The sequence below is a fragment of the Carassius carassius genome, chromosome 27 (genome assembly GCF_963082965.1).
Source record: "Carassius carassius chromosome 27, fCarCar2.1, whole genome shotgun sequence".
Taxonomy (NCBI): Eukaryota; Metazoa; Chordata; class Actinopteri; order Cypriniformes; family Cyprinidae; genus Carassius; species Carassius carassius.
In genome coordinates this window covers 12025631-12046599 of record NC_081781.1, presented here as the reverse complement: position 1 = coordinate 12046599, position 20969 = coordinate 12025631, and the positions used below count along the sequence as shown (strand labels likewise).

At 36.4% G+C, this 20969-nt stretch overlaps 2 protein-coding genes across 2 annotated transcripts; one reads left to right on the top strand and one right to left on the bottom strand.

The window, feature by feature from the left end:
• Window positions 1-3345: 3345 nt before the first annotated feature.
• Window positions 3346-18799, top strand: fmn1 (formin 1). Its single transcript, XM_059513620.1, has 17 exons — window positions 3346-5954; window positions 6126-6231; window positions 7304-7365; window positions 7567-8252; window positions 9797-9938; window positions 10585-10672; window positions 11253-11314; window positions 12078-12166; window positions 12373-12502; window positions 12705-12851; window positions 12995-13051; window positions 13720-13840; window positions 16470-16562; window positions 17408-17459; window positions 17560-17709; window positions 17897-17978; window positions 18746-18799. The coding sequence occupies exons 1-17, from the start codon at window positions 3957-3959 to the stop codon at window positions 18788-18790; spliced, it is 4110 nt and encodes a 1369-aa protein (XP_059369603.1). The 5' UTR covers window positions 3346-3956; the 3' UTR covers window positions 18791-18799.
• Window positions 18800-19154: 355 nt separating this feature from the next.
• On the bottom strand, window positions 19155-20925 carry LOC132106746 (gremlin-1-like). Its single transcript, XM_059512710.1, has 2 exons — window positions 20744-20925; window positions 19155-20423 (listed from the first exon to the last, which is right to left on the bottom strand). Exon 2 carries the CDS (start codon window positions 20420-20422, stop codon window positions 19889-19891), a length of 534 nt encoding a protein of 177 aa, XP_059368693.1. The 5' UTR covers window position 20423; window positions 20744-20925; the 3' UTR covers window positions 19155-19888.
• Window positions 20926-20969: the final 44 nt, after the last annotated feature.

The following is a 20969-nucleotide window of genomic DNA, read 5'->3' as shown; positions in this document are numbered from 1 at the left end:
GTGTGTGTGTGTGTGTGTGTGTGTGTGTGTGTGTGTGTGTGTGTGTGTGTGTGTGTGTCAGAATTGAATTGAATTGAGAATGCCCATTCCAATCCTAAAACCATGAATTTCAACTGAGGATGCAGAAATGTAATTCAAATTTTGAATTCAAGAAAGTAGAATTCAAATGGGAGGACATTCTGAAATTGTTTTTGCATGTAAAAAAAAGATAAAAAGAAAAATAACATTTTACTTTTATACAAATTACCCATAAATTATTTCCATATGAATACAATACAGTTCAAACATTTTCTAACATTATTTTTATTTAGGAATGATGCTTTAAATAGATCAAAAATGACAGAAAAGACATTTATAATGTTAGAAAAGATGTATATCGTAAACAAATGCTGTTCTTTTTCATCAAATAATAAGACAGTTCAAAAGAACTGCCTGAAAATTCAGCTTTGCCATCACAAGAATTAAAAAACACTTCAAATCATAATATAAAATATAGTCAATCATAATAATATTATTAACATTAATATTTAACAACAAAAAAAGAAACTTTCCAAAATACTTTCCAGCCTCAAGTTCTGAGATAGAGTCAGTTCTAAATGTTGTCCAATCCTGGTCTTTGTGCCACAAAGTTCTCTAGAATGAAGTAGAATGAAGTTTAAATAAGTTTAAATATTGTTTTCTCACTACTAACACTCATTTTTTAAACATACAGTAGGCCTATCTGGACAAAACAATCTGTCAGCAGCACTCCCCTCAGGGTTCTGTCCACTGGTTACAAAAATAACTCCCAGCATGGAGCTAATGACATCGCTACTGCATGTCTACTAGAGAGCTCACCAAGATTAATGGTTTAATCAAAATGAATAAAAAAATTAACTCCAAAGATAAAGCAACTCTATATTTTGGAAATTAAGTGCCCAATGTCCATCGCAACAAAGTAAACAGTCATTTTTCTTGGGCTGTCAAACACCTTCCCAATAACTATAAAGTGATTATACGACATGTGGACAGAAACTTTAACCATCATGACAGCCATTGTGGGGAAACAATGTAAAATGGAACTTACCGTTTAATGAGAGCTTTTCTTCAGCTTTTTATGTTAGGAGTGGTTGCTAAGAAGTTTTGCTGCAGTAACATTTGCATGTGTACGAGATATAATGTTTATCATTATGATTATCAAACCTATTAGGGAATAACACATTTTGTACATTACTATGCAAATCAAGGTTATTTTCTAATATAACGGTTCAGCTAAATTTTTATATACTATGTATGTGATGTAAATTGTATAGGCTATACCTTTTTTATGTTAATGTAAGTGCACCAAATTTAAGGCACATTCCACTTCTGGGGGTAAAATAAAATGTATTTATTTATTTAGACTTTTATAGGCCTATATATGTTTCTCTTCTGTATCTAATATGGTTCTAAAGTGTTGAGCCTTCTATGTCACAAAAAAATGTTGTTAAGAGAGCCTATACAGATATTCCCTGCTCAGTCTCAGTGGACAGGGAGCAGAGAGCACTTCCAAGCACATTTTTTCATTTCTAATTATGATGGAGATCAAAACCAGTGTCAACCCTTCAGGTAATGTAACATTTCAAAGAGAGAACACAATTTTTCCCCCGCTATAATCTATGCCCTTTTAAAATTATGTAACTGTCGGCCACACAGCACATTCCTGTTCTCTCCTGCATATTCAGTGAAATCTGTTCATCGATTGTTTGTACATTGTTTCCTGCTCTGCAGTGGATCTCAGCTCTCCTACACTCACACTGAACGAACTGTGACCCTCAGCTGTTTATTTACTGGATAAAAGGTTTATTGATTCTTGGACTTGATATCATGCTGTGAGTGAATCAATTGTGTAGAGATTTTCCATGAATTTGTCTGATTTAATAAGATTTATTTTTACTTGCAGAATGTCCAGTTATTTGTAGCTGAATTCTTATTTTTACTATATATGATAACTGTCTTGAAATGAAAGAAAAATGTGCAGCAAGATACTGAAGGAAGACGACACTGTCACTTTACTCTTTACATTGCAGTACACTTCAGTGTCCACTCTGTGGCAGTCTGTGTATTCCTATAGCTTTGCTATAAGGAAAACAGTCAATAAGGAAGAAGGTGGCTTTTCAGATATCTCTTTTTAAATTGTAACTGTCAGTAACCTTTGTCTCATTAATCTGGCTAATGCATATTTATTATATTTTGTGCTGTAGGGTCCAAATCTAATGCCACCTGTCTGGTGGGTAATTTTGAGAATATTCAGTCTTTAACATTTAAGTATGAATAATTTAGTTTTTTTATTTTTCCACAGAGGAGAGTGAGAACAGGGTGCTTGCAGAGGAGAAGTGGTCATATGAGCACATTGGTAATGTGTCCTTGTGCAACTCTGTGTCCAAAAACAAACCAGGTGAAGAAGATGAGATCATCAGTACTCCACATGTCTCTCTTGACCGTGACCACACTGTGAGTGTTTGAAAATACTGTCATTATTTTTTTGTGACAAACTTGCAGTTAACTATTGTATGTTAATAGTTCATTCATTTATTAGTGTGTGTTATCATGCCCTGAATTTAAATGATAAAAATCAGTTAAAAATGGATATTGTCCTGGCAGAAAATTACCAGTACATTTTGTCATCAAAAAATCAAGTTTAAGTGTAATCTGAGAATTTTTAGAACATTTTAAAAATAATTTACTTGTATGTAATTTATATATATATATATATATATATATATATATATATATATATATATATATATATATATATATATATATATATATATATATTTATTTATTTATTTATTTATTTATTTATTTATTTTATTTTATTTTATTTTATTTTATTTTATTTTATTTTATTTATTTTTTCTGAAAAAAATAAATAAATAATAATTATATTTTCAAGTGTCTAACATAATTAGGATATTTTTTTATCTAAAGGTTTCATTTGAGGTAAATGAAAATGTGTATTAATATTAGATTGTATTATTAATGTCAAAATATGTATATTTACATTGTTCTTACCTTGTGGATTACTGTAGTAAAGAGACTGTATCAGGACTGGTCTCTACAACCAAAACATACATGACAAAACAAGGATGTAGATGGGGTTAACAGGTTAATCTTACTGATTAATGTGACATTATCCAGTGTGAAGTGGACAGAAGGAGATATTCAGTCTTATAGAAGCAGGATAGACTGTCCTGACTGGACAGTTACTCTTATTGGAGTTTTGTGTGCTCTTTTGGGTGTGTGTGTACTTCTTCCTCATGGGCGACTGAGTGTGTAACCAGAAATCATGTGGCAGAAAATAGGTGGGTGGAGCGCTTACTGCCTATATGTGTATTTCATGTGTTGGTGTATGTGCTGTTTTTGCGAACTGTGGATTAAAATCCAGTAAACATTACAAAATCCAAAATGGAAAAGAATGGAGAGTCTAAAAAGAATGTAAAGGAAGGATAAAAGGATCACGCTGCATTCTGGCACTATTAAGGATGTCGTTGCGGAATGTTTTTTTCTTTTTCCATTTCTTGAGCTCTCCTGTAATGAAAGACTGAGAACAGCATCTCTGCTTTTTAATGGACATTTTCCTGGCGTCTGTAGTTCTGGAAACTTCATGTAAGGACAACATATTACACTAGACCTGAACTACAATTATTTTATTAAAACATAGCCATATTTCAAAACAGTAAAATATAATATATGTAACTTTTTCTTATTCATATTTTGTCAGCACAAGGACTGGAAATTCAGAGTTGGCTAGACTTGGGAAGGCTAATGGAAAGAACCTAGACTTTTTGTAACGGCAAGCATGGAAACTTTAGTTTAAACTCTGGAAATTTGAATTTGACTTTGCTTCCTGTTTTATTCACTTGTGGAATATGGTTGTTTGAATACAGACGGACAAAAATTGCTCTTAAAGAGGCAGTAGACTGTTACGGAAGGAAATGGAGAGTAAGCCCAGCAATTCATTTTTGGACAAATTAACAAACTTTTTTACTCAATATGAAAAGCATGAACTCCAAGCACTGACTGAGGAGAGTCCAAATGTGACTTCTTTTCATTATTTGTCTGAGAAAGGAGATGTTATCGATCAAAGGCAGGATGGTTTCGATGTTCAAGGGGACGATTTTGATATAATTGTTCAGACTTTACAAACGAATGCTGAGGAGGACAGAACAAGGGACCATATCAAAAAATCAGAGCATCAGAATGTTAATGAAACTCATGACGTTAATGAAACTCAATGCCAGACTGAGCAGGATGTAACAGATGGTCAAGCTGACACAACGTCTAAATCACTTAGCGAGGTCTCAGCCAGTGACAGTGCTAACAGACTGGACAAACAACTTGAGAACCCAGCACTCGTTACAGTGGATAATAAAGAACCTGATTTAAGAGAAGGATCTTTATTCAGTGATGAAAAGTTTGTTTCAAAAAGCAATGATAAGGATATGAGCAAAAACAAACTCAAGCAGGACATGTCTGAAAATGAGACCGTTGTTGTAGAATCAGGTGATGTCAGCAATGAGGAGCTTTTTGGTGTTGTGCAAAATAAGAGAGGAGAAGGCCACATAGAGGAAACCAGCAGCCGCAGCAGCAAAGAAAAATTGAAAATGTTCAGAGAGAACACTGAGAAAGAACCATTGAAAGACAAAGTCTGTCAGTACGTCCTCATGGACAATAAAAGTACAAATATTCCTTCTGACAGAAACAATCTGACTGAGTCTTTGAATTCGTCCACAAATAACAATAATGACTTTTCAGTGCAAAGTCAGCAGGACATATCTGCTGCTGAGAGCAAAACAGAGCGTTATGGAAATCATCAACACTCTGCAGATGTTCCAGAGGTAACCAAAACTGGTGCAAATGAACAAACTCTGGTTTACGATGACCAGACATCCACAAACATGGACATTCAGACCACATTAACACACTGTGAAGTTCATAGTCTCACCGATAAAGAGGTTCTTTCTTCAGACTCACCTAAGAACACCAGAACTGTAGTCATCACCTTTACACGTGTTAAAGATCTTTCTGCAGGATCATGTGTTGATACTGAAAAGATCCAGTTGAGAGATGAGACTGCAGTTCAAGCTACATTCAGTAGAAGCAGTGCAGAATCAGACAGCAATTTTGGGGAGGTCCATCCACCTACTGTAAGCCAGAAGGACCAAAGGAATCATTCTGAGACTGGAGGTGAGATTTCAGAAGGTTCTGGCCTCTGTGACACTGGAGTGCACAGTTCATCTGAGCTAGATAATTCGGAACCAGAACCAGTGACCATCCAGCTGGAGGAACAGGTGATAAAACTGCATACAGAAGAAGAAATTAATAAAGAGAATAAAGAAGAAATAATAGAAGAAGAGACTATGTTAGATACAGATTCATCTTCCACTGAGAAGATCACAACTGACCAAACCTCCAAAGCAGTAAAAGAAAAACCCCTCCATCTGTCGTCCCTCTTCACCGGGCTGCTCAGCCCCAAGAAAGAAGCCCTTGAGGAAAAAGACACTCCAGAGCAACCCCAAAGCCCTGCCAAAAGAGGACTTTTTACCGATCAGTCTAACAAGAAAGAAGTCAAAGGAGACTTCCTTGAACAGCTTACCCAATTCCTCAGCAAGGGGGAAGGGAAGAGAAAACAAGAGAGCATGACAAGCCCCCCACTGTCTCCAATCAGTCAGGATCCTGCAGAAAAGCAAGAGACAACTGTAGAGGAGCCGGCCATTCTCCGGTCTGAGGAAACAGGCGAATCTACAAATGCAGAGACGGCCTTAGATGCATTGAAGGCTTTCTTCAAAGTTAAATCTGCCAAAAAGGACACTCCAAATCGCATGGACCTGGAAACTGTAAAGAGGAAGATCAACAGGGACAAAGACGTCCTCAAAGCCTTCTTTGATAGGACCTCAAGCAAGTCTCCAGACAACAAAGAAACTGATTCCAAAGTATGAAGTGAACTGATGGTAGCATCTCAGTATCAATACATGTGCAAAGCCTTGTTTTATGTGCACCTATAAAGTGAAATCATTTTTATTTTTTTATTTTAATAGGCTCTTTATTTCAACATATTTAAATAGTAAAATGCACATTAATTGTTGCTGTTTTTTGTCTTATAGGCTGAGGTGAGTGAGGAGCACACTCCTAAGCGACTTCAGACTGTTTGGCCTCCACCAAAACCCAAAGACGAAGAGGAAAAGATTGGTCTAAAATACACTGAAGCAGGTAAGGGCTTATTGTATAATCAGAAACAACAGCAGTAAGTGTAAATGTTTGCTCTGATTCCAATATTTGCCTTAGTGTCCAATGACACAACACTATCCAAACAAATTTCAGTACATCTCCACCCCAAATGTGTTCCTAGAGGGCTGTTCTAGAGATGAACTGACTCAGTGTCACACTATTTGTTATTTGTAAGACTAAATGTTTTCTCAGTAATGCAGTCACTAGTCTTACGCCATAAAAATTTACATGCATGTGTGCATTCAATACTATATCATTTTATTGAGTGTCTGTTCCATTGCCCATATTGCAGTCAATGTCTTGTAGATTTAAAGGGTGTGCAGTCCACAGACACACCTAAAATACACACAGTCAGAATAGTGTTGTCATATGTCTTGGTATGATTATACTTAAGGAAATTAGTTCTCTTACATAAAAGTCAGACAGTTTTCCCATGGTTCTCTAGACAAGGCAGTGATCATCCATTTATAATATTCCCACCACTGCCATCTATTGGAAAGTTTACATATGCAACATTTATTGGATATCAAATTATTCATCCCATTTATGGTAAAGGTATTTTCAGCAAGGTTGCATTAATTTGATACAAATCAGTAAGTAATACAAAAGATTTATAAATATATATAATATATATATATATATATATATATATTTTAATGCTCCTTAAACATATTAAGCAGCAGTGTTTTTAATATTTTTTATTTATGGCACTGGAGACTGGAGTAATGGCTGCTGAATATTCAGCTTTGCTATCTCAGAAATGAATTGCATTTTAAAATATATTAAAATATAATTGTTTTAATGTAAACAATAATTCACAATGTTTTCTGTATTTTTAATCAAATAAATGCAGCCTTAATGAACATAAAAGATGTCTTTCAAAAATGTTTTTGAATGATATATTGTGATATATTTTGAATGATATATTGTACACATACATATTATTCTATATATTTACATATATTATATGGTAGAGCTTTGGTTTATGGAGTTTCTATAACTATCCAATGGGTTCTGTGATACATTTAGTCGTGTCTTTGTTTTGTATTCTCAGAGCATCAGGCAGCTCTTCTGCAGCTAAAAAGGGAATGTAATGAGGAAGTGGAGAAATTGCAGGTGAGAAGCTCACGAAATCAAAAGTTTATACATAATGGGAACATTTGTATAAAATCTAAAGTTTAAAATATAAAGCAAACATAAAGACATGTTAATGTTAACATTATACATTTTATACAAATGTAATTTTCTGATTCTGCATTCTCTGGGGAAAATTTGTTTTTATATACTGTATGTTGAAGTTTGGACTTTTTAATGCAGGCTGACTTCAAACTGGAGCTCTTCCGGTTACAAAAGAAGAATGAAGAGGATCTGTCCAGACTAGAGACAACCGTCGCCAGCTTACAAAGAGTGAGAGACAAAGAAAGAGACCGAAATCACAGAGATGTTGCTGTGTCCACTGAAGACAACATCAAGCCACCGGCCTTCCGGTCTGTGTGTATTCAGACAGAAAGAGAGACAGACAACAAGTCTGATGAGGCCAAGGAAACCCAGAGCAGGGATTTTGACCCCCTGGCTAAAAATGCTGACCTCAAGTCAACAAAAAGCTTTACTGGCAAACTAAAGACCTTTCCTCCTCCAGCTCCTCCACCTGTATCACTTCAGTTACAGATGGATAGCAACAATACACCACCCCCACCTCCACCCCCTCCTCCGCTTCCTCCTCCAGCAGGCCCTAGTATTCCTAATGTACCTCCACTTCCTGCTCAGCCACTAGAGAGGCCAGGAAGTGTGCCTCCTCCACCTCCTCCACCACCTCCACCAATGACAGGATGTGGTGTGCCACCGCCACTACCTGTCCTCCACTCTGCCCCCCCTCCCCCTCCTCCTGGAGCTGGTATCTTCTCCACTATAGCAGCAGACAATCCTACTCATAAGCCATCAGTGGAGCCGGTCTGTCCAATGAAACCTCTGTACTGGACACGGATACAGATTCAAGATAACAGGTATCCCTTATCACCTTACCTCATATTTTAATTGCTGCAGCTCAATAACATAGCAGGCGGGGTTTTTTTTTTTTTTTTTTTGTCTAATTTATTTTATTTTTTTTTCATTTTTTTGTCTTGATTTAATGAAAAAAATAAAAATAAACAAAAGAATGAGTTACTTTTATGTTTTTTTCAAGAAAGGAAACAATATTTTAATAAATCTACTTGACTGCTGAGGCATGGTCCGATCAACCCCCCATAAAACAGGGAATTGTATGTTCAAGAAGCCCCCTCTTGACTGTGTGTCAAGATCAATAATCTCTGAAAATATCAGATACATATTTAAAGTAGATTTTTAAAAGAATTTTTCTTTTCTTTAACATGGTTATACTTATATGTCATAAATATGTCAATTGTATTATTATATACAAACTGAATAGAGGTAAAAAGAGACACTTCTGATCATCCATTATCACTCGCATTGGTTTAAGATATCATGAAAGAGCTTAGCCTCTGACACAATCTGTAATCATTTAGTATTATTAATACAGTATTATAGTGGGTTTTTTTTTACTTTAATTTTTATTTTATTTTTTTAGAAATTCTGACATTTGCTTTTAGTTTTTTAAATAGGCTATATATTTTTATATAGATAAATATTTTTACATAGTTTTAGTTTTAGTCATTTTTATACTTCAATGTAAAGTTATTTTATTTCAGTTAGTTGCCAAATAAACATATACATTTTTTTTCAAGTCTCAAACGTTTTTCGTCTAATATTTATATTTTACTTTATTTCAGTTTTATTTCAATTGGCAAAATAACATTTTTAAGAGTTTCAGTTAACAATAACAACACTGGCCATGCCTTTAAATAGTTCTTAACTGCTCTACACTAAATAAAAAACACCATCCAACTCTACCTGTGTTCAATATAAACATTTCCATTGTTCACACATTCCTCAAACACACAATGTATGTCCACAAGTGACGCTGACATTTTCAACTCTCCCTCATCAGACCTCATGGGACATTTAAGACAGACCACTGCAGACATTTGTCTGCGTGAGGGGCCAGCCACAGGCCGAGCGGCGGTCTTTCCAGGACCTCTAGTGGCGGTGTGGATTTCTGTGGGATTCGGCTCCCCAGTCACCTCAGTGCTGTTGCAAATGTTATTTGACTCCACATGAAAGCTTCTGCTCTCTCCGTGAGCATTTTGTCAAGCCAAAGCCGAACCCAGTCAAGCTTAGCTCTGTGCCGTCGTCCTGGCTCCTTAATTATTTTTATAGGAGAGAACATTTAGCAAATCAGATTACACATTGAGCCCCTGTTGATTTTCCTTTTCCTGCTTTTAGGCATGGTTACCCAGCAACAGTAAATAACTCATATAACTTTGGTTTTTACAGATGCCAATATTAGGAAATACTTTGGTCATGGCCTGTTCTGTGACTTTAAAGTCTGAAGATTCAATCTCGATAAGCCTTAAAGTGAGCAAAACTGTTGAAAACGTCAAATATTCGAAGAACATAAAATCTCTCATCATCTGTTTCTGTCTTTCCTAAGGAACAATATGCTATGGAGTTCCCTGGAAGAGCCAGAGATAATAAACACCAATGAGTTTGCGGAACTGTTTGCTAAAGCCACGTCGCCCACCAAAAGAAAGCCCCTATCTGAAGCCTATGAGAAGAAAACCAAAGCCAGGAAGGTACCACTCTTGCCTGAAGATGAGAAAAATGATATGACATATCCCATATTTATATAGCAAATGTGAGGATGTTGGTTTGATTTAACTAATTAAAAAATGCACATGCACTTTAAGTCACTTTGGATAAAAGTGTCTGCCCAAATGCATAAAAGTAATTCATTGTCCACTAGGTGGAGCAGTTTCCAACACTTCCGTATTATAGATGTATTTTACTGGAACATTAGTATAAATGATGCATTCATGCATTCACCTCTGATAATTACATTTCTATAAACAGAAACATAATTCATCAGGTGCTGTCACTTGCTAGAATCTGCCGTTTTTATATATGAATGTTCATGTGTAGTACCAGGATCCCACAAATGCCTTTGAAATTGATATAATTATATAGGAAATGGGAATAATTTGAAATAAATTAACCTGTTTATGAAATGTGATCATGCCATTGTTACCTTTGGCTGGCGGATTTTGTAATGGAGTTTTGGAATTTCCCAAACGTTCTTTTGTTATTCATTCATTCCACTTTTGGGACCTTGTTTTTTTTTTAAATGGTAGAGTAAGCAGAATGCACTTAACTTATGATATAAGTCATTTAGAAGTAAATGCTATTCTGTGGTGGGGTCTGTCTTGTGAATGTGGATTTTAGGTCATTAAACTACTGGATGGCAAGCGCTCTCAGGCCGTGGGCATCTTAATCTCAAGTCTCCATCTGGAGATGAAAGACATCCAGCAAGGTAAATCACACTGTATATATGCTCATATATGCTGAGAAATATTCGACCACCAGCTCAGCAGAGTGTCATTTTATTCTATCCAGACTCATTTTACCTCCACTAATAATAAACAGACATGTTAAAATGATACATATTTGTGTGGCCTGGATGGCGAAAGGCAAGTTTAGACATGATGTTGAAATGATTCTGTAGAGACAAATCTTACAACAATGTGATTGGCTCCAGCTCTTATTAGGAATAAATTTGCTGTATGTTTGTTAAATAAACTTGTCTTGTGGTTTACCGCTAGAAATACTCTTTGGGTTCTCCCCATTATGGTGTGTACATCAGTCCTACTTACTAAACGTATACTTTTCCCATTGAAAATCTTGAAGTCATCACAGTTTGGCTTAACAGAGTCAGACAGCCACATGTTTTTGATGGTTTTAGTAAATTGAGCAGTGAATTCCTTCAGTTGAAAAAAAAGCTCTAAAAATACATATTTAGCCACTTTTATATTCACTTATCACATCCATGACACTCACATGTCCAATAACTAATCAGTCTTCTTGTCTAGAGACTAATACTTCTTCTCTCACAGCTGTTTTGACTCTGGATAATTCTGTGGTTGACTTGGATGCTATTGAAGCCCTGTATGAAAATGTAAGTATCCTGCCACACTGGAAATGTACTTATGTACAGGCCCACACTGAATCCCAGCCTCCAAAACAGTAGTTTTGCACAAAATCTGAACATCCATTATTCACGAAGTTCTACATATCCTGCACCCCTTGCATGTTTTCTCTTTTATGTTGTTGAAAATAGCAAAAACGTAAAGTGATTAAGGCACATGTTTGGAAGATTTAAAAGCAGAAATGTGGAGATTATTATTTCATATGAAGCACATTAATTATTCTAATGTATTTTTACAGTGATATTAGGGTTTATGATGTATTTTCTTTAATTGCATAGAATTTTAAACAGAAAGGTCTCTTTGCATTTTTTTCTATCTTAAAATCATTGTAACACATCTTTTGTTTACATCTTGTGGCTATACTGTTGAAAGATTGTAACTGACCCCATTCACTTCCATTGGTAATGTCGCACTATAACCTGATTTCTGCTGGGTAAAACATAAACAACCGGAAATGCTGAGATTAAACTGAGCTATTCTTTTAAATATTCCTTTAAATATTTCAGATAATTTAAATTTGTACTGTATTTAAGCATTTTACCTTTTAAAATTCTTCAGATTTAAATCCATTCAACTCACATTTCTCACCAAAATCACTCCAGAAAATTCACATAAATACAAGTTTCAGTCCCAACATAACTAAATAATTGATAGTTCCTGTGTGGTTTCATAAGTTTATGTGCGTATCATTGGTCAGATGTCTTATGAATGCGTCTGTTCTGTTTCTCCCAGAGAGCTCAGTCCGAGGAGTTAGAGAAGATTAAGAAACACTATGAAACCTCAGACGAGGAGCAGGTCAAACTACTGGACAAGCCTGAACAGTGAGATATTCCAGAAACACACAAGATAACTCACTTTTTTCCTGCAACCAGCGACTAGTGATATGTCAATTGTCACTTACAAGGGCACTTTTTTGCAATGTATACTTCTCTAAGGTTCCTTTATTTTTAGGACAGACGAAGACAGAGTAGTGTTTTCAACACTACACACTTTAGGTTGACCGATGTTCATTGCTTTTCCTTGACAGGTTCCTGTATGAACTCTCCCAGATCCCTGAGTTCTCCAGTCGAGTTCACTGTTTCATTTTTCAGTCAAAGTTTACTGACGCCGTTGCCTCTATACAGCGCAAGACTGAGATTATTTTTCACGTCTGCAAGGTACAAAGGCACTTTTCAAAGGGGTCAGACCTCAGATACTATCAAACATTTGATAAAGTATCAATGCTGGCATTCTTAACAGTCAAAAACAGCCCTTCAGGCAGCTGACGTTTATTTAAGTGAAGCCTAAGTGCTTGCTTTGTCTCCAACATCTCAATTATGAAGAGTGATAAATTCACAGATAAATGGTGATGTGTTTTAGTATCTGTTGGAGAAAGACAGTGTGAAGAAGTTGATAGGACTGGTGCTTGCTCTGGGAAACTACATGAATGGAGGCAGCAGAGCTCGAGGACAGGCTGACGGATTTGGCCTTGAGATACTTCCCAAGCTTAAAGACGTCAAGAGCAGGGTAACCCTTTTCTCCATTTCATGAGCCCATGTTTGACACCATGAAAGCCCCACAGGTTTTTGATAGAGCCTTGTTTTTTCTGTTACCTAGCATTTTGTTCAAGGTGATGTACCCTTTTGACATATTTCTTTATAAATCTGCAGCAAAACATTAGTCTGTTGGACTACATTGTTTCCTACTATCTGCGTCATCTTGATAAGGTAAACCATGAACATGCAATTCTTCACATGCAATGTTTTATTTTGCAAAGCACAGTACATCTGAACACTTCTTCTGGTCACATTTCCTGTTAATTAATTTCTTATTTATTTTCTGTTCATTAATTCAGTGATATATATATATACACTGTATATACGATAAATGCCACATGCCACAATTTGCCACATATTGATCTATAATGTTATAAAAGATTTCTATATAAAACAAATGCTGTTCTTTTGAACTTTCTATTCATCAAAGAATCCTTAATATATATATATATATAATTCCACAATATTCCGCAAAAAATATTAAACAGCACAACTTTTCAACATTGCTAATAAGAAACGTTTCTTGATCTCAATCAGATCAGCATATTAGAATGATTTCTGAAGGAACATGTGACAAAAAAAATCAGCTTTACCATCACAAAAACACATGATATTTTAAAGAATATGAAAATAAAAACAGTACATTTTAAGTGATAATAATGTTTCACAATATTACTCTTTTTATTGTATTTTTTTATTGGTGAGCGTAAAATAATTCTTTTAAAAATGTTTTTTAAATGCTGGGGTAAAAACTTGACACATGTTTTAATAAAGATTTGTAAGTCTTTTCTTTTTCATGGACACCTAAATATGTCACTGACCCTTAAATCTCTCTTCAGAACGCTGGGTCAGAAAAGAGCATCTTCCCTTTGCCCGAACCTCAAGATGTTTTCCTTTCCTCTCAAGTGAAGTTTGATGACCTCTCAAAGGATCTTCGGAAGCTGAACAGAGACCTGACACGTAAGAAACGATTTTAGCATGCCACTGATTTACTCTAGCATTAAAAGAAGCAAGATTACATGGGTTTGAGTGGATGGATGGCTACAGTCCTGCAACATGGCTCCAGCTGAATCCTGAGGACTTTACAGCATCTGTTAGCAACAACTCATTATTAAACCACATTAGATCAGGTGGAATATACAGACATGTTTGCGTATGTACACGTCTGTGGAGACGAAGTGGAGTCTGTGTGATTTTTCCCTGGCGCCTTTTAGATATGACTTTAATCCTGCCCATCAGATGCTTCTGGCATTGTGTGATTCTTTAGCTCCGTCAGAGAGGCCAAAGGCTACATTGCTTTGGCGCTTATGTAATCTGAGAGAAGAGCAGCTTATCGCTGGTGGGATGGGCTTTATCTGCTCAGAGATGCACTGCTGTTCTCGTGCTACACTGTATCTGTCCGAGTTCAGTGTGGCCCTGCAGATGTGTGTCAGAGATTCTTTTCTTTACCTCTCAACAAGCCTTTCTTATCGGGCGACGGAGAGACTGCCAAATCTGGCCCATCGCGCTCTCCCTTTTTTCCCCTGCTGTTTGAACTCCCCTCATGACTGCGAGAGAATCATGTCTTTGTTTTTTTTGTTTTTGTGCTGTGTTTGTTCGATTTTTGGTGTCTTGTGCGCATTACTTACTGAGGTTTTGGCTGCTCAAGGTGACCGCATTTGTCTGCGATGCTATTTTGCGGCGCAAGAAAGTGCTGCACTAATCAAATAAGTCACTGTGTGCCTACACAAAAAGGGAATGTCCCTGTGATTTTATTTTCCAGAGACAATTATGACAAGATTGTGAAGCACATCTAATGCTCTCAGTCTCCACAGCTGATTCATCTGGTTTGCATTTGAGACATCTTTTTGATCTCTTTGTGATTGTGGTTTGGTTCACTGCGGTGCACAGTTGAGAAAACCTGAATGTAGCTGTGAGCCGCCTTGGCAGAAACTACATATATGATAACCTAATCAAGCTAGACTGTACTGAATGGATATTTCTCATAGAAATGCTGTGGGAAACACACTCGACTTCTTCCTCATTGCCAGCCATGTTCACAGTTTACACAAATGCTTAATAAAAACAGTAGTGTGTGTAGCCTTATCTGGAGTGAGATGCAGATGGAGTGTGTCCAACAGTCGTGGGTTCCCATCAGGGTGTATTATGACTGGGGCAGGAGACTGGCTCCTCTGATCCTCTGATTGGACGGTGAACAAACAGTGCTGCATAGGTCCACGGAGGCACAATGACTATCTGAGGATGTGATCAGAGGTGCATCAAAACAGATCTTACCCAGAAAAAAAGACATTTGATAACCTCTGACTCTGTCACAGGTGGAGCTTTAGCTCTATTGTTTTTAGAGGCAGTATAGGTTACGAACAAGTGCAAACAAAAAGGGTTTAAAGGGATAGTTTACTCAACAACAAAAAAAAAATTCATGAAATGTATGACATTCTTTCTTCCGTGGAGCACAAAAGAAGATATTTAGAAAAAAGTCTGAGTTTTTAGTTTTATTATTCATTCAATGAAAGTCATTGGTGTCCAGTCTTGTTTTGGACCTCGCTGAATTTAATTGTAGATGAGAAATAAGTTTTAACTTCAAAGTAAGAAAGTCATACAAGTTTGGAATGATGCGAGGGGTTACTGTACTATCATTTGTTTATAGCACAAGAAAAATAAGGCAATTACTCTACTTAGCCCGTCATGATATGGCAAGATATACACAGTACAATATCAATATACCTACAGTAGATTGCTGTCGCTCAACTTGTTTTTACACTTTGGAAATTCCCTCATGTAACACAGTTTCACATTAACCACTCATAATCAAAATCAATTTACTGTAACCATTGTTTTTACAGGTGTAATCGGCATAATTCACTGCAGTGATGATTTAATTAGGCACTAACAGACTTTGCTTTATCAGCAGAAAGCGCTTTCATTCCATCTGCAAGTAATCAGTGGTGTGCTAATAGCTTTGGCCACAGTAGCTGTGATTTTCAGTGCCTTGATAAAACCAACTTAAGCTAAAATTGTGAATGATGGTTGATTGGAATATGGCTCACCTGGAATATGGCAACTGTAACAAACATGGTTTTAGTAAAATAAAAATTGGTTTCACCAATAATATATTTTGAAAAACAAGGCAATTTATATGTTTTTACTAGATTTTGTATCAAATAAATGTAGCCTATAGAACACTCGTTTTTATTATTTGTAAAGTAACATATTGGTTACATATTAGCATATATGCAGTTTAGTGTCCTATACCAGATGTTAATGTCTAAAACATTGCCAGGTAACTGGCATTAATGTAATATAAATGTACACTTTATCTGAAATCACCTTAGTGAGAAGGCATCTGCAAAGAACACAATAGTTTAGAAATTCTTCTAGCTTCGTTGTGGCATTTATACTTCAAAATCAGGGTTATTGGAATAAAAAGTAAACGCTCATGGTGGTCTAACAGGAAAAAATCTGTTTATTTTTGGCTAAAATATTGTGTTAAAGTTAGTGTAAACTTTGTTTTGCAATGAATGACTTCTTAAAATTGGACCTGGTCAGGGACTTTACTCTAACCCAGTGTTATTGTTTTTGTCTCGTACAGTTTGTGAAAAGGATGTCCTAACAGTGTGTACCAACTCATCTCATGAGCACGTACATCCCTTCAAGGAAAAAATGGACTCTTTCATTGCCAATGGTGAGCTATGCTAAGATGCGTGCGATTAGCCAACATTACCTTTAAGAAAAGGATCTGTATTCAAAGTTTTTAAGTCTTCTATTTATGTGCTCTGTCACATCAGCCAATCCCTCTCGTCTACCTTGTTCAGATATGAAGTCTCGTTGCTCTGAGACGACCTGCCTGTCTAGAGGATTGATGGAGAGGAGTACAAAAGTTTGCTTAGATTGTATACAGGATTGTTTTGCAGATCATAGAGGCAGATATATAGTGACATAAACTTGTTGTCATTTACTACAGTTCAGCTAGACGAGACAACGCTAGCTGTAGGGAACTGGAAAAATATTTTTTCTGTTTGTAGTTTATGTATGTATTTATATACCGGTTTATGTTACATACATACTAGCAAAGCTTTTCCTCTCCTCACATTGTTCCTACTACAATTATTTGATTGTCTCCGCTACACAGATAAGACGGCACACATCCTGCAGTCATGAAGAATATCTGCCATGTGCTCTTTTGGGGGACCTGATAAGTGTCTGTGACTCCGTACCTGTACGAGATAGCTGGTCAGGTTCAGAAGACAGACGCAGAGATAGGAATCAGAGAGACTTTGGCAATGAAGGAGACTTCTTAGTAAAGGAGTTTCAACATTGTCTTTGAGGCCCTTATAGAAAGGCTATGAATGATATGACAATAATGCTGTTAGTATTATAATTGACAGAGCAGTGCATTATTGCTGTTAAAGAGGACAGATTAAGATCCTGAAGTAATAGAAGAGATATTGGCGCTGGATATTGACTGATATGATCAAAATGCAAATGTCCTAATTGGCTAATTGTTGATATAAATGTTTCATTTTACAGCACAAAAAGAGTTAATTACTGTGGAACATCAAATGGTATCGGCACGTAAAAGGTAGCACATCAGTCTTGTTCAAAATATTGCAAGAAAATGCAAGCTTTGAAAAGATTTTTGGCATTATCTCCAGCTTTGCCTCATGACTTTCCTTTCTCAGCTTCTCTGACCTAGTGGAGTACTTTGGACTGAAGCCACGTTCTGGAGAGCCAGAGATTTTGCCTGGCAATGTGTTCACACTTTGGTTTGAATTCTGCAGTGATTTCAAGATCAGGTGGAAGAGAGAGAACAAGGTCATATCCAAACAGAGGTGAGAAGATAACAGCATCTTGAGCATCTAGCATCGTATATAACCTATCTGACCAAACCACACAGTGTAATAAATGATGACTTCTTCATTGGCGGCTGTTGTTTTTAGTGATTTTCAGCATTAAAACTTGCTGGAATTGAAACATTGTGGTTAAGTAAAATACAATCTCTGCTCTTTTTGATTTCAGAATCAAAGAGGCCCAACTGTCAGTGCGCAACATGACAGCAGAGAAAAAGATTGAGACCAGAAAGGCACATGCGAATGGACTGGTAAGAGTCTGCTGAGGTGTGGGTGGCAGATAGATAAGTGGTTCAAACACTAGTAACTATTGTACTTTCATGAAGCAGGTTTTTAATCCAGACACTTGTTGAAGGAATAGTTCACCCAAAAATGAAATTTTGCTGAACATTTACAACATTACCCTCAGGCCATCCGAGATGTAGATGAGTTTCTTCATCAGAACAGATTTGGAGAGATTTTAGCGTTACATCACTTGCTCAACAACGGATCCTCTGCAGTGAATGGGTGCCGTCAGAATGACAGTCCAAACAGCTAATAAAAACATCACTATAATAATCCACAACTCCAGTCCACCAGTAAATGTCCTGTGAAGTGAAAAGCTGTGCATTTGTAAAAAACAAATCCATAATTTAAGCATTTTACTTTAAACTGTCGCTTCCAACCATAATCCATAAACGTAATAATTTATTTGTTTTATACAAAAACAGCTTTTCATGTCATAAGACATTTATTGATGGACTAGTCATGTGGATTTTTGTGATGTTTTTATCAACTGTTTAGACTCTCATTCTGTCGGCACCCATTCACTGCAGAGCATCCATTGGTGAGCAAGATGTAATGATAAAGTTCTGTAATCTGAATCTGTAGAAACAAACTAATGTACAATTTAAAAGGCCTGAGGGTGAGTACATTTTTAGCTATTTTTAATTTTTGGGGTGAACTATTCCTTTATACGACATGATGCATGCACAGCTAAATTGGACTCCATAATGATGCATATTTCTGCATATTTCAGAAAGAGAGACTGCGTCTGAAAGAAGCAAGTCTGACCACCAGCTAACCCCATCTGCCATTACCAATAAGGGCCAGATACGTTTCAGTTTTTTAGACCCAGGCACTTTCATTTTTGGCAGGGTCAGAATAAGGTGCACCTGCTTTGTGTGACACTTTCCCTCAAGACTGCAAAGTTAGAAGATGACAGTCTGTCTGTCAGTGTAGTGGATCCTATTCCTGTGTATAACCTAACAACCAATGGCTCACCAAGAATTGCATTGATCATGTTTCAAATATGAATGAATGCTGCTTAAAAAAGGAAAATATTTAAGAAATGTTTATATTACAAGTTAGCTCGATCTGTTCTGGGATTTTCACCAGTCTAAACAGGTTGGAAAAAAAGGGTTGAAAAAGCAGTCTCAACGTCCAACTTGAAAAAGGCAGTAACTTTATTTTGCATATTGAGTAACAAAGTTTAGTAGCTTTTTATGCTCATATTAAATCATTACAGAATATAAAAAAAGATAATGTACATATTGATATTAAACTACCCTATCAGTTTTATTTGGATGAACATCACATATTATGAAAGTTATGTTGCTTCACATCTTTTTGCCATTTAATCACAGTAATATTGTTCATTTTATAATAAACTCAACACTGTAAAAAGTTTGTATTAATATAAAAACAATTTTCCATGCATTTAACTTGTTTTCTTGTTTGTTGATTAAAAAGGCAGTAAATTGGCACCACATTCTTTTTACATTGTAGTATGGTAATAAAGACCAGGACAAAGATTGATGAATTGGATTTGGGGGGGGTGCTTATTTACATCAATAGCCTAATATGTAATGTATCCCACATTACAAATCAAGCCACAAAATAAGCTATTTGCATCAATGCGCAAATCGTGCTCCACACAGTGGAAAATAATATAAGCATATTTTTTAAAATGTCACTATTTTATAGCCTTATAACTTAGCCAACTTGTTTTATAATACATTTAATTGCATCAGTTGTATTTCTTCACAATATAAAGGCCTCATTTTGATGACTGAACAACTAATGATAGAGGAAACAAATCGATGATACTCCCACATTATTCAGTCATATGAATTTGTGACTTTAAGACAAAAGAAGCCTACAAACAATGACGTCAGCTAATTTAATCCAAATCGACAGAAGTACAGCGGCACTGTTTGACGCGGCGCACGCGCTTCTTCCTCGTGCTGGGAGTCTGTCCGGGACAGAGGAGCGTGTAAGTAACTGTAGTGTAACTCTTTGGCTTACACACTGAGCACGACTGAAACGCACTGTCCTCTTGATAAACATGTCGAGGGATGTAGAATGAGTTGCACTGTCCGTAACAAAAGCGGTTGATGATGACGAGCGGCTGGCACCCGTCCTCGTAGATCATCAGTTTCAGCGGCTGTGTTTTACACCAGTCAAGTTTGAGGTAACTGCGCTGCGTCACGTGTAAAGCCTCCTGGCTGGAGTCCAGCACCTCGTCCGCGACCGAAGGCAGTCCCGTTCCCCTGGAGCTGGACTGCGGTGTCTGCGGTGACTGTTCCGACTGGTTTGGGCTGTATTTATTTGGGTGAGGAATGGCGCCTTGAAATCCCCCGTTTCCCCTGATCCTCGCCGGATTGCAGAGCAGCCACAAGACCACGATAATGACAGCTAATGCGTCTTTAGTCATCCTTTCACATGAAGGAAGAAACATACCATTAAATGTCATTAAATAAACAGTAATATATGTAGTTATTTTTTACAAAAAAAGAAAGAAATATAATTGTTTTTTAATAAGAAAAATTGCTATTACTTTATATATTTTATCAAATCATTTCATATACATATCAACTGACCACAACCTAAGTTTAATATATAAATTCCCTACAAAATTTTGAAAGCCAATTGCTCTCTGCAATCCCTCATTTCTGTAAACACGTTTTAAAAAATCAAACAAATGTCATTTAAAAAATAAATAATAGTCTATACTCCAGTAGATATGCAGACTTACCTCAGATTAATAATGGTTCAAACTTCACACGGACTGGAGCTATGTTCACAAAGGTCTTTGTGTACCATAACAAACTACGAGTAATAAGGGTGAACCAAATGATACAGAACTCGGAGTCAGATTCAAAATAAGGTCTGGAGCTCTGTTCTGAGTGCTGACATTTAAGAGAATGGGGCAGTCCACGCCTCCTCTCAGTCTAAGATCATTCACAGCATTCTGGGGATGG

Coding starts and splice junctions, on each gene's coding strand:
- fmn1 (XM_059513620.1), top strand. CDS start 3,957: ATGGAGAGTAAGCCCAGCAATTCATTTTTGGACAAATTAACAAACTTT. Junction 5,955..6,125: donor ACAAAGAAACTGATTCCAAA/GTATGAAGTGAA, acceptor TTTGTCTTATAG/GCTGAGGTGAGTGAGGAGCA. Junction 7,366..7,566: donor AGGAAGTGGAGAAATTGCAG/GTGAGAAGCTCA, acceptor TTTTTAATGCAG/GCTGACTTCAAACTGGAGCT.
- LOC132106746 (XM_059512710.1), bottom strand. CDS start 20,422: ATGACTAAAGACGCATTAGCTGTCATTATCGTGGTCTTGTGGCTGCTC.